Below are 13703 nucleotides of genomic sequence, written 5' to 3'. Positions count from 1 at the left end.
AATGCACTACAATTTACATCTATTTACTGAAACAGCCTTTGCATTTTCTTGGGGGCATAAAAAATCCAGTCAGATTATCTATAAAAAAATATTTTTCTAATTATTCTTATAATGTTGCTGCAATACATATGCTCTTAAACATGCTCAAAAAAAGAAGTTTCTGAGATTTTTATATTACCACCCTCTGTTGTCTTTACGCAATGCATGATCTTGCACTAGAAATCCACTTTTAAAAAAAGTTAGCTAATAAGAGCTTAAAATATTTCTTTTCACAAAGAATGTGCCTTATCCGACACCATGTTTATCATGATACTGAGTCTGATGTGAAGAAAATTAAATAAGGAAACAGTCTTATTTATAAGAAAATCAAGAAAAAGCTATTGAAAAAGAAAAGTGTATATATCAGTGACTACAAGTCTTCCAATACTGCAAATGTCTCTTGTGACAGACAATTGCAAACCAGACATGAATTAATTCTTCTGCTGAATCTATGCTTTGTAATCAAGCATGAGATCAAATAGCGTTTAAGCAAGGATTTAAAAGTAACAATTTAAAAGGCTGACACCAGGAAAACATGTAGTTCATTTAAAGCAGCCCATCACCAAAGCTATGTAAACAAAATAAACAAGACCCACACTAACAGCTGCGAGGTCCCGAAGCTCCTGTCTTCCTTCTGTCCCAGTATGCTCACTCTGGTAATGTTCAGACAGATCAGTGGGAGTTACACACACTTTCATACACAATGGACAGATGAAGCCCTGTGAAATGCATATTTGTTTTTAAGAAACGAATAAAGACAAAAAAAATGCAGATCTGGAATCAAAAGTTTGAATTCTTACACTGAAAGCTCTCTAGAATCACCAAAAGCAAAGTCTGTTTTCCTTTTGGAGGGAGAACTTTTATAAACCATACCAATACTATAGAGAAGGGAGAGAAGGAAGAGTTATTAGGAACATGAAAATTAATAAATCTAAAACATGCCTTTAAAACTAGGCTGTGCTGTATACTACTATGTGTTTTCCTTACACTCTTGCTGCCCCCTTCACGTGACAGAGAAACAAGCTGCATAACAAATAGTGAATGGAGCACTACAAGGCATTACATCACATCCACCGAAAGATTTCCCATAAGGGTGTTCAGATGTTTCAGAGAAAAAGGGAGCAGTGGTGCAGTGAGATTGCAGAAATGTCTCTATAAATAAATAAGCAAGTTTGCAGGAGAGGCTGAGGCAAACCTGTCTGGTTAACACAGTTACACTACACTAAGTAGAGCATCATCTCACTGGTAGACTCACTGCAGCATCATCTCATTGGTAGACTCAAAGCAAGCATGGAATATTTAGCAACCTGTACTGCAAAGAGTTGCACTGGGACCTAAGCTGCAAAGGTAAGAGAGACTCAAATGTTTCCTTCTTGGGCAGACTGCAGAGTGGATAAAAGGATTCATTATGGCCTGTGACTTGAAGTGTCAGCATGGTCACAGACAGGACATGAGCAAATTTTTACCACTTCTTGAGCAGTCTGAATTCAGACTTTCCCACTCCTTCTGTTTCATACTACAATTCTCAAAAATCAGGATTTATTTTAACCAGGCTTGAGAAGAAAAGAAGCATACAAAGTTGCACAGATTTAATAATTATTCTCTATTTGAATCTTTCAACAATACAAATTAGAAAATGTAGTCAAGAAAACAGAGTGAAAACAAGTTAATGGACTTCTGACTGCATAACAATGGAGAACCTGGTAGGAATATCATGATAAAACAAACAGTAAACATTCTGCAGAGACCAACTATGGTGCTCCTGAAGAGAAGCTGCAGGAGAGAAGACCTCAGGCAAGCTGTAAGGGAAAAGGAAGGCTAACAGATTCAAGTAGTGTTATATGTGAATCTAAACACCTATCACCAGGTTCAAAGCTCAGTTTTAAACAGACTTTGAAATTCTATGCTAAGGATAACACCCAGTGCAAGAAATGATGGAATTATGGACATCTAAAAGATACTTTTTTGATGTAACACATGTATATCAAAAGTGACAAGACAGCCTTTGGTCTGATCCAGTTTTGACTCAGTAGAAAGAACAGCCAATGGGGCAATAGTGCAGGCACACCACCACACTGAAAGCCCATCCCATGCCAGGAAAATACTGCTCCTTTAGTATTGAGATACTTTATGGCACCCACAAGCTGTACAGCCAGCAATGGTGCTCTCATGTTAACAGAATTGTGAAATTTTAGTCAAACTTTAGAAAGAAGTAATCATCTCATTGAGTGTTTTTATGCCTTAATAACTACAAAAGTTGATTTTAATCTGCAATTTAAGATTATTTATTTGCGTCACGGTTTGTTAAATACGCACACAGAACAGATTTGGGCTCTAAAACGTGAGACGTAGAACATGAAGCAAAATATTAAGGAATGTCTGACTACATTGACTGCAATAAGGCTTCAAGAAAGAAGAAAAGCACAGGATTTTAAACAGCACAGTCAGTTTCTCTTATCTTTTATCATATCACATACAGGAATATTTGAATCATCATACACTTTACTCAGTGTAAGAAAGGGTACTTTGCTCCCTTCCATGTTGTAATAGGGGTAATTAACCTTGCACTGTATTTATATGTTAAGCTCAAAATATTTCTAAGGTAAGTAATCAGGCTACATTAGCACAAACAAGTTCAACAGCCAGTGAAATCAGTTTGTATTTTTCAGAGTTAATGTCATACAACACTGTAAATACAAAGACATTGCAATATGGAATTGCAGCAAGAATAACAACTTATTCTGCTAATTAAGTATGGCATTTAGCACATGAAACACTGACAGGATTTATATTCCAATACCAAATAAAATCCAATATATTTGATTTTTCACAAGAAGGAAGAAGTTTCCAGTATACATTATAGCTTAGCAGAAGCAAGGTGAAACTGGAGTACAAGCATGATAAAATGTCAATCCTTTGTTTTTGCAGCTCTCATAAAAGATTTATTAACAAGGAGTCTTAAGCTTACATCTCATTACTTTTGATTTTAATAATTCATCTCTAAAACTACAGGAAGAATTGCTTGTGACCATTTGGATAGATAAGCCTAATTAAGAGTTACATATAAACATGGCCTAGTCTTCCTTTTTTATTTAAAAAGCAAACAATTTTTAGAATATAACATTTGCAAGTATTTGTTTAATACAACTGATATTTAGGAAAGGCATCAAAAGTTATTCCAACAGCTCCACGGATCAGAGAAACAGCATCCAAGATTTCAGACAGCACAGTACCTCTGAGGAGCCTTCGTTGTTCACGTCCACGGCATTTCCAGGTGTGGCAGATGAATCTGAATCTGAACTCTGAGACCCACCTCTACCTGGAGTCTGAAATAGAAGGGGAAAACAAAAATGAGAGTCTATATTTTAATACTTAATAAATATTTAATAAAGCACAATACATATCCTATGCAAAGGCCTCTCTTCTACTTATTGGAATACAGAGTTATTTTCCCTCCACAAGAAGTTAACAGGCTGACAAGCAATTATGTAATTTTCAGCACAACACTTCAACAAATGCCTCTATCCAACACTCCATCCAGAAAAAACCAAGCAGATACCAAAAGCAAAGGCCAGGATTTTAAACGACTTCCTCTCATGAATGCTCTCCACAATACAAAAGCTAAACCCTTCCCTTGTATCACTCTTGGTGACATTAAATTAGGTCGCTATATCCTATAGGAAAACAGTAGAAATTACAATCTGGAAAGCTTCGTTAGTAGTAAACTGGCATCATGCTACTTTCTTGGTAACTTGTCCACATTCTGGACAAGCTCTTATACATATGAAAGATGGAAAATTAAAGTTTGAGAATCCTGTTGATTCAACAAACACACAAGCAGGTACACTGACTTGATTTGGAAAAGAATAAAAATAATAATCAAGCCTGTGGTAAAGTTAAAACATGCTAATCAGTAAGACAACATATAAAGATATACTCCTATGAATATGCTGAAAATCAAAACAACAGTAATAATTTGAAACTACAGACATATAAAATAAGCAAATAAACTTTAAATACTACATGATGCAAAATCTGGGTAGATGGATTGTATCTTACAGTCCTTATTTAACTATAACTTTGATTTAAATTTGATTTAATTTCTCTTACTCATCTCCAGAAAGTCACTGCTTAACTGATGGCAGAAGAGTAAGCATTCTCAAAGCAAACACCATTAAAAAATTATCTCAATATGTATATGCAATCCTAGTTTCAACAGAGAACAAAAAGCTCATTATCTAGTTCCAGTATGACAATCTCAAATGGGATAAAGTAATGCTACTGCTGTATTTTAGTCCATCTGGAAATACTTGTAACTCTATAAAGGATTTTATAATTTAATATAAGAGGATAAAGATAAAGAACTTAAATATATAGATTGAAATCTACAGAGAGAGGGACAGAGTTTTACTTTCTTGATTTTGGTGCCTCCAGAATCTTATTTGGAGAAGAATTTTCTTGCTCAAATAGATCTTTTTATTGAAAACAAATCAGTTATATAACCTCTTATAAGATATCTGCAGCACACATGATTCCCATTCTTTGAATATTAAGTATATTTTCCTGCTTTGTTTTAGGAAGAATGTTCTATTTTCAACTTTCATAGATAAAAAGATAACAAAAGATAGCAAAAATAACAGAGATAACAAAAATAAAGATAACAAAGATAACAGCCTTTTACTGTTTATCAAATCTAACAAATATGTCGTTAACAGGACAAGTTTGCTGATTAAAGACCCAGTGAAATACATTTTAGTTTTGGAAAGGCTCTGAAGACTGGCCAAAGGGAAATGAGAAGGAGTGAAGCACTAAGAGAGAAGACAACCATCTCTCCTCACTCCAGCCTTCTTGAGGTCACCAGTTAAGTGATCAACATACTCTGGTTTTCCTACTCCATGTCTTTTCCATGTTATCTGTATTTCTAAAGAAAATATGAATGCCATTTGCTTCTAGTACAGCATATAAAAACAACAGGCAAGACAATGCAAGCCCTGCAAGTCAATAATAGGAGAGGCAAAAAAGGGGATAAGCAGAGATACTGTACACGTGCAAAATATGTCAAAGGGAAGGCATCGGTACTCCTTCCCAGGGTGACTGACCAGACACTAAACAATGGACATCCCAGCATGGACCACAGGTGCACACTCTTCAGGTTTCCACATGACATCAAACTGGGAGGACCAGCTGATACACTCGAGGGCAGGGCTGCCACACAGAGGGACCTAGAAATGCCACGAGAAACTGGCCAAGGGGAATCCTGTGCAACTCAAAAGGGACAAATGCCGAGTCCTGTGCCAGGGAAGAAAAATTCCTGGCAGTAACAGAGGTCTCTCTGCTGAAAGGGACCAAGGCCTTGTGTCAGCCAGCAAGCTGAACAGGAGCCCACAGTGTGCCCTGTCTGCAGAGACGGCAGCCAGAAGCCTGGATTGTGTTAACAAGGAGCCCAGACAACTGATCAAGGGAAGCGATTGTTCCCCACTGGCCAGCACCCAGTGGGCCACGTCAAGATACTGCTCTTCCAGTCCAGGGAGAACACTGACAAACCAGTGCAAGCTTAGCCAAAGGCAACCAACACATCTGGGGATGAAGCACCTGACCTGTGGGAGTAGCTGAGGAAACAGGCTAGCAGCCTGGAAGTAGAGACAGCTTTGGCAGTGCCAAAAGCAGCCACACCACCACTCATGAAGAGGCCATCAGAGGAAGCCAAGTGGTCTAAGCAGCACACAGTGGGAAGACCAGACACAAAAACTGAAATGAGAGATTCCTACTGGATATAAAGAACAGCTTTCCTACTATGAGATAGGCCTGAGAAGCCTGCTCTTGACCTCCAAGTTGATCCTGTTCACTGCTCAGACTAGAGAACTCCTGAGCTCCCTTCCTGCCCCAATTGTTCTGTAGCCTAAGAAGTGCTGCCCACAGAAACAGACATCCCACAGGACAGCTTTGAAATACAAGTTAAGTAACTCCCTTAATGAATATGCGGATTGTGCTCAATTGACAGTCAGAAGAATAATATGTAAAACAAATTGTAAGTTGTAGCCAGGTTTCCCAGGAAGACATGTAAGTTAGAATACTGCATCTAATGTTCCAGTGGCACTAAGAGATGGTCCAACAGTTTCTTTAGACAGGCAGCATCTACCTTCACTTTTGCAATATCTTAGCATACACTTTCAGCACACCTAATGAATCATTTCATCCCAAACCCAAGAATCTACTGCAACAATTAACACAATATTTTCTTCACCTATGTCGTAATTCCCTATACAACACTACTGTACATTGTTATTTGCCCATTCTGTTCAGCCTAGAGTTGACTCCATTTCACAATGAGATTTGCATATTAAGTTCTGCTAGTTCTAGCACTACAAATTTGAGATTATTACAGCCTCCAGGATGCAAGCTCTTCTGTTATTACTCCACTGTACACTGCTATTACTCCATGGTTGCTCAAAGTACTTGCTTTATGAAACACATCAGACATGCCATAATCACACTAATAAGCCCTGGGTGGAATGTCTTACTGCACGCATTGTATGACAGAAATTATTACAGTACCTGGCAAAATCCTTCTAAACTTTCAAATATCAATGTGTGCTCTTGAAAAGAGAAAACATAATTCCAAGCTAGGTTTAGAAAGCTTAGTACAAATGGTGACATTTTCTGGTGAACGCCATGCACTGGAAAGAAGAGAGGGAAGGAATGAGGTAATTAAGTAACTTTCAAGTTATAGTCTATAGTATCAATTTGCAAAATATACAGAGTAGCAAGAAAAATCAAATAAAAAATTGGAAGAATGTTAAGGAGGCCAAGATCAAAAATGAAATTAACTATCTTTCAAGGTTGTAATGTAATTTAAATATCCTTCACCATCCAAATAAAGAATGGGGCATTGGGAATGTCTTTTTTCAATTGATCATTGCATCATCAAACTGGTTCACACACACAGTTATGCTGTGCTCATGCTGTGTTCACATACCATTGTGGTATCACATTCTGCTAAAAAAAGAATCACAACACATCGAACAATCTGGATTTTGTGATCTACAAAAGAACTCAGAATGATGTTCTTTGTTTTTAGATGGCTATACAGGGGAGCAAATAAACGACTTACTAACCCCAGAGAAAATTTCCACACAGGCTTCTGTGTATGTACAATTACAAAATTAACATTTGACATCTGAAGGCATATCCAGAGTTGAAAGACTAATGCAAAGTTAATCTTTGATAAAGCATAATTCTCTCCTAATTGCCAATTACATTTGTTTACTTTGCAGAGAAGACTATGTTTCTGCTGCTAGCCCTAGAATTGTAGAAGTAATATTCTAAACTTCATAATGCCATTCTCTGTGTTTTCTCAAGAGTGCAAGCTAATATAAAGAAACACCAGTAACAACAAAAAGGATGACAATGATTGCAGCTTGTTTTCTGAAAAGGAATTGAAAATTATATAATGAATGAGTTGAGTTAATGCTTTAAGATGAGGGAGTATAAATATGGACCACTACTGTGTCATTTTTGCATAGTCTTTTATCTGTCTATAGCTACATTCCTTTCAGTCATAATACTCTTTTCAGCAATTTTAAACTCAGAATAAATTAAAATCTCTGAAAAAAAATATGTAAAGCCTTGAGAAAATGTGAAAAAATATAGTAGATTTCGAAGTTTTTCCAGCACAGATTTAAATACTACTACTCAGGTTATTACTACAACCATAAAAAGGTCCTGAAGCAACAAACAAGACAAAAATAAGAAGGTAAGTGGGCCAAAGCCCTTGTTGCCAAAGAACTCTCTGCTAGGAACAGGGTATTTTGCCATACAGAACAGTAACACCATTTACTTCTAAAGGAGTGTGATGCTACTTTGTGACTCTGTAAAATGAAATGATTCCTGGCTTCAGAGGGCACAGAACTTTTCTTTCCCATCTTGCCATCAGTTTCACACAAGCCCACTCTGTGCCCAGGAAGAGGTGCACGTGCTCCCTTTGACTCCTGAGGAGAGGGCAGAGGCACCACTGCAGTTCAGCATCTATCCAAGTAAATATGCTATCTGGCAAGCCTAAATGTGAAAAGTCTAAGTCAGGCATGAGATGCAATGCATTCAGACAAGTAAATATCTCTGTGCCTGAGCCTGGAGTAAGAGAAAAGGTGACTGTACTACCTGAGCTACAGAAATGCCTGCAAAACCCTCTTCTCCTCCAGACACTAAGATCTCAAGACCAAAAACTCAAGCATCAGTTAGAAATAGAAAGCAATAGAAGAGCACAGAGAGCACCCAAACACAGCACAGTAACCACAGTTGTAGACATTCAGTTAAAGACAAAAATTAACGTAAATAGTAGTCACACTGGTCCAATAGATGAGTTGTCCACTAAAAAATCATGAGAAATGGAATAAGGCTCAGAAGGAAGTCAAAGTAACCAGTTTTCTACCAGCTGAAAATAAATGCCTGCTCCTTGAAAATACAAGAAATAAGCTCTGCTCTCACATGCCAGAGGTATCTGCCACTCTCCCACTAGAAGACTAATAATGGAGAGATGACACAACGGCCACAAAGGGCATCAAAGTTGAACACAATAAAGAAAAGACTGCTCTCCAAGGAATCCACTGACAAAAATTAAACTATTAGAGCAGGAAAGTTGTGTCTCGTTCATTCCACACAGAGATGCCTTTTGGGAAAAACTGCCTTTTTCTAGATCAGCATGATGAACAATGCATGAAACCAGGAAGCAGCAACAACGTACAAAAGGGGTTTTATGGTGCAAACACACAAAACAGGTGGATCCCTGAGATGTCATGTTGAAAACATACATAAAATTTAGAAACTTGTAAAAAAAATTTATAAGCTTGTAACTATGCTCTTTATTAAAATATCTGACATAAACCTAAGGTTCATTTTTAACATTAAAGGGCAGCAGAACTATTTTTCACAGTTTGCCAAGTGACTTTTCACACCTGCTGGAGTGCAAGTCAAAATGGTACACACGTGCAAAGTTGTACATGCAACCTTGTTTTTACAAAATGCCTGAAGCCCCATTTACTATGTCAATTTTTAAAAAGTTATTTTCAGCAGTTAAAAGGTTAACACCTTCAAAAATTTTGGCATTTCTTTATTTAATTTTTAGACAGGAAGAAGTCTGTTTCACCTTTCTTGACAATAGCTCTCCTGTAATCCTGTAATTTTCAGGAGCAACTGGAGAACAACTATTTGTTCAATCTTTTAGGAAAAGGCATCTGTTTCTCCCACAGAAACTTCTGACTTTAGATTTTTATAAGATGTGTTTAACTGAATTCCTACTTAGGGGCAAATATACTTTGGCACTGTATGAAGCTTTTTCCTCTCTCACAGAAGCCTTCCTTGATGGCCTAGTATTTCTCAGAATCAATAAACACCCAGTTAACTGCTGCCAACATTTAATTAGGTCTGAACTAAGTTCCCCTGCTTGTTAGCAGGGCTTCCCATTAAGCTTCAGGAAGGAAGTTCCTCCTTGTAAACACGAAGCTCCAAACAGACCAAGATTATTCACCTGCTCGGGGTCTATGACCGAAAAATAATCTGAGGTATGTTTTACAGTGAAAAAGTTGGTGCTATGCTTACTTTATTTCCCCTAACTCCCATTCTTGTAGCAACGCTTCTTTGCATGGCAGATAAGGAGAGCAAGCAATAAAACACTCTTTGGCAGAGGTGTTACACAGACAGCACGCTTTGGAAGCAACAGCAGACCAAACGGCGAGGGCAGCTGGTCTTCTCTCTATCCGTGAGCGCCTCCTGCGTGACAGCGGCACCGCTCTCTGGCGGTGCGGGATCTGGAGCTGCCTGCCCACCGCCGCCGTGACTCAACCCTTTTCGGCGATGCCCCGCCGCGCCGGCCGCTCGGAGCCGGGACCGCGCCGGCACCGGGACCGCGCCGGCGCCTCCTGCCAGCTGCACCCGAGCCGCAGGCCGCCCTGCACCGGCGCGGGGATCCGGGCAAGCGACAAGGGTTTCATCAACGGGTGTCACAACTTGGCTTCCCAAGCCCGGCAGAGCTGCCGGAAAAGCTGGTTCCTAAAACACGGGAGGCGGCCGGACGGTGGCGGCCGGGCTGGCTCGGCGCTGGGAGCCTGCCGCCTGCCAGCCCCCGAGGAAATCACCGCAGGTCCCGGCGGCGGCTCTCCCCAGGCCGGGCTTCCCTCTATCCTGCCCTATGCGCGGGCGCCCGCAGCCGCGGCGAGGGGCGCAGGCGGCGGGCGGAGACGCTGCCGCGCTACGGCAGGAGCCACGCCGGCCAGGGCCGCCCCTCGTCCCTCCGACAGGCCCGGCCGCGGAGCCGCCCGCCGCCAGCACCTCCGCCCAGCCCGGGGGACGACACCGCCCCCAGCCGGGACAGCGGGCTCGGCCCGGCCCGTCCCGTCGGGGTTCGGGCCGTCCCCCGCGAGAGGGCGGGGGCGGACAAACTCCCGGCCTCCGGGGCCGCGACGGCCCCAAGCCGTACCTTGCGCCGCCGGACGGGCCGGACGGGGCCGGTGGCTCCGGCAACGCGGCGGGGAGCGCAGCCCCGAGGCCGGCCGGCACCAGGAAGCGGCACCGGCACGGCGCCGGCACGGCACGCCGCCCTCGCCGCTGGGGCGGGTCTCGCTGCCTTACCCGCTGCAGAATCCGCCTGAACATGGTGGCAGAGCGCGGATGCCGCCGGGCGGCCGCGGCCAGGCCGAAGGGAAGCCGCGGGGGCCCGCGCAGCGCCGCCCCCGCCCCGCAGGAGCCCGGTGCGGCCCGCTCGCCCCGTGACAGCCGCCGCGGCCGGGGAGGCGGGGCAGGCCCGCGCTCCGCCCCGGGGAGGGCGGGTTCCGCGGGGAAGGGGCCGTGGCCACGGCCCGGCCGCGGGGAGCGGGGGAGGCGGGATGGGGCAGAGGTGCGAGCGCGCCGGGCCGGCGGGGGCTGCTCCCGCGGCGGGATGGACTCTGCGCGCCCATCGCCCCTCAGGAACCCGGGCCCGGCCCCTTGCCGCAGCTCTCGGGCTGTCCCTGCGCTGTGCCCGCGGGCTCCGCCGCCCGAGAAGCGTCCTGGCTGCTGAGGGCGGCGGTGTCCCTGCCCCTGACCCTTCTCCCCTCGGGTCTGCCACAGGCTCCCGACAGCTGCGGGCCCCGCTATTGGCAGCAGTCTGGCATCGGCCGAGAGAAGGAAAAGGAGCTTGCAGCTCCGGGCTCACTACAGGAGGCAAAGCGCAAGTGCAGCGCCTGTTACTTTGTTACTCGTGCGGCACTGAAAGTACTGAGAAATACGCGTACAGTGAGGATTGTTAAACCAAACTTCTTCGGATAATTAACCGGAAATTTAATTCCGATGAAGCAGCTCCTCGCTTCAAGCCCTCAGCTGAAAAGATGAGCTTGCGGCATGACCCATTAGATGTTTTTTAAAGATCAGAAAAAGAACATTTTACTCACAGAAACACATACCATAAGAAAAAATAAAAGCAACCCAAAAAACATCCGTTTGAAAGGAAGTGTCTTTACAAACAACCTGTGGGCCTGATGGTAGAAAAGGCCAGATACGGAGGGGTACAAGAAGCAATGGGGGGAATCACAAATTCCATAGGAACTCCACTAATTGACACACTGTTACTCACTCAAGACTGTGCAAAATCTCTGGATTTAGAGAAAAAGAACAGACATATAGGAAAAAGAAAAATGGGGGTGAGTGGTAAAAATTAGAAGGGGGTCTTAGTGTTTTGAGGAGTCTGTACCTCACAGGGAAAGATAGGGAAAACGTGGCCAGGAAATCAGGATTAAAAGAAGGGGTTGCGTCCCCTAAAAATTTTCAGAGACCCCATAGGGAATGCCCCATGACCTCTCCCTTTATTCAAATAAAGTCACAGGACTCTTCTGTCTCCTTTTTGTACATAAATCTCTGGTGTTTGTGGATTAATTTTCTTGACAAGTTTAACTGAGAAAGAATCATGGTATCTTCAGGTGCTGAGGCAAAACCCCACATCAGACATGGCAGGAGAGTTGCTGGAATACCTATACCCTCTAGAATATGTAATTCAACAAGTTACAGCTCCCCATTCTATCCAAAAGCTGCACTTTTCACATGTTGGATGCCAGACAAAGGGTCACGAGTACATAATAAACTTGGTCAACGACTAATTGTGTCGAGTAGAACAAATATCACAGCAGAGCACCAATTGTGCTGTAAAGATCAAAAACATTTTTCCACCCAGAATCTGACATTTCTAACTACTCTAAAATGCTCACACATTGCATGAGTTGTGAGCACATGACCAGAAGAATTTGGCTGCCACAGCTGGAGGCTTGAAGCATGGCAGTGTTATGTGACTGGACTCAGTTTGCTCCAGCTACAGGTTCCAGTGTGTTTCATGTTAATGGCATTGGATCCACAACTGAGGCACATTAAGAGCACACACACACACTTGGTAACAGCTTCCACGGATGAGTGATAACTTGGCAGTTGGGTTTTTTTCTGAATTTTGTACTAGAGATTAATAACGAGAATAAGATTGATTTTGTACAGCTGTACAGATCTTTAAATATTTAGGCAGATCAGAGATACTTACTCTGAATCTAAACAGAAATGACTGCAAGTTTTATAGATATTTCAACAGGAGTGACAGCCTAAACAACAAACTGCTGGAGTGCTTAATTTGCCAGACTCAAGCAACTTGGCCAACCCGTCTTTCTAGAATGGCTTTTACTCTCCTAGGTTAGAAATTCCTGTGTGCTGAGAGGAATTGAGGACACTAGTTAAAAGTCTTATATCAGAGGAGGCTTTTCTTAGCAGGACTTTAAATGAAATGCATGATCCTTTACTTGCATGAATGTTAGAACACATACACCTGTCTCCCCATCCAAGCATCATTCCCTCAGTAACTTGTTAATCTATGGACCAATTTCAAATACAACAGAGTCAGATAAGGCTCAAAGGCTAAGTTCCTACAAATTTAAATAGGTAGCCAGGGAGAGGCGAGTCTCTATTAAATCCTGGCTGTAAGGAAAGATTGCAGTGTGGCTGCTTTTACGTACCAGAAAATCCACATCAAAACTCACCCTTGGGGCAGAGATCTAGGAGAAAAAAAAAATCAAATCTGTCCCATTTCTAGTGGAAGTCCTTGGTTTTAATTATTGTGTGTATGGTAATGTCTATGAATTCATACCATGTGCCCTCCTAAAATTCAATAGAATTTTCAGCTGTTGGTAAATAAGCTGTGTCCTCAGCCATGGGAGCTGTAAACTTTCATTGCATCCAAGCTCATAAATTCTGTTAAGGGTTTGGTGACATGAGGGTTAGAAGGTTCCTTTCTGAAGAGTCGGTTGTTGGTAAAAAGTCTCTGAACACAATCACAGCAAAGATTTTTTCAAAACCAGCTGGGAACAGGCACCTTACCCTTTAAACACAAGCTGAAGCCTGAGAGTCTGAACTACAACAATCTCTTGCGGTCTGTCAAAGCCAGTATTTTTTTATTTCAGTACAGAACTGAAAATCAGTCTTTTGACTGTACAAGCAGTCTTCAGGATGGCCCAGTGTGCACTAGCACTTCTCAGATCTTCCAATAGATAACTTCAGGGTTTTGTTGGGAGTTTGGGGTGTTGTTTTTTATTTTTAATGGCTATGCATATAGTCAAATAAAAAGCAATGATGTCTAGACCAATTCTTTCACAAGAATTGGTGTT

The 13703-nt window shown here is 42.3% G+C and overlaps 1 protein-coding gene across 4 annotated transcripts in view; it reads right to left on the bottom strand.

Moving 5' to 3' along the window:
- EEA1 (early endosome antigen 1) overlaps positions 1-10816 on the bottom strand; it is a 67719-nt gene extending 56903 nt beyond the window's left edge. For 2 of the 4 annotated variants that reach the window (XM_056511245.1, XM_056511255.1), the window contains exons 1-3: positions 10663-10816; positions 3273-3365; positions 636-758 (exon numbers count right to left, since the gene is read on the bottom strand). In XM_056511245.1, coding sequence (XP_056367220.1) covers positions 636-758; positions 3273-3365; positions 10663-10686 — 240 coding nt within the window. In that variant the 5' untranslated portion in view covers positions 10687-10816. The remainder of the gene's footprint in view (positions 1-635; positions 759-3272; positions 3366-10662) is intronic. The other 2 variants (XM_056511265.1, XM_056511276.1) reach the window with 1 other exon arrangement.
- Positions 10817-13703: the final 2887 nt, after the last annotated feature.

This window comes from Oenanthe melanoleuca, chromosome 1A (genome assembly GCF_029582105.1).
Source record: "Oenanthe melanoleuca isolate GR-GAL-2019-014 chromosome 1A, OMel1.0, whole genome shotgun sequence".
In the NCBI taxonomy this organism is placed as follows: Eukaryota; Metazoa; Chordata; class Aves; order Passeriformes; family Muscicapidae; genus Oenanthe; species Oenanthe melanoleuca.
Note: the sequence above shows the minus strand (reverse complement) of the source record. Positions and strands in the feature narration are given on the sequence as shown.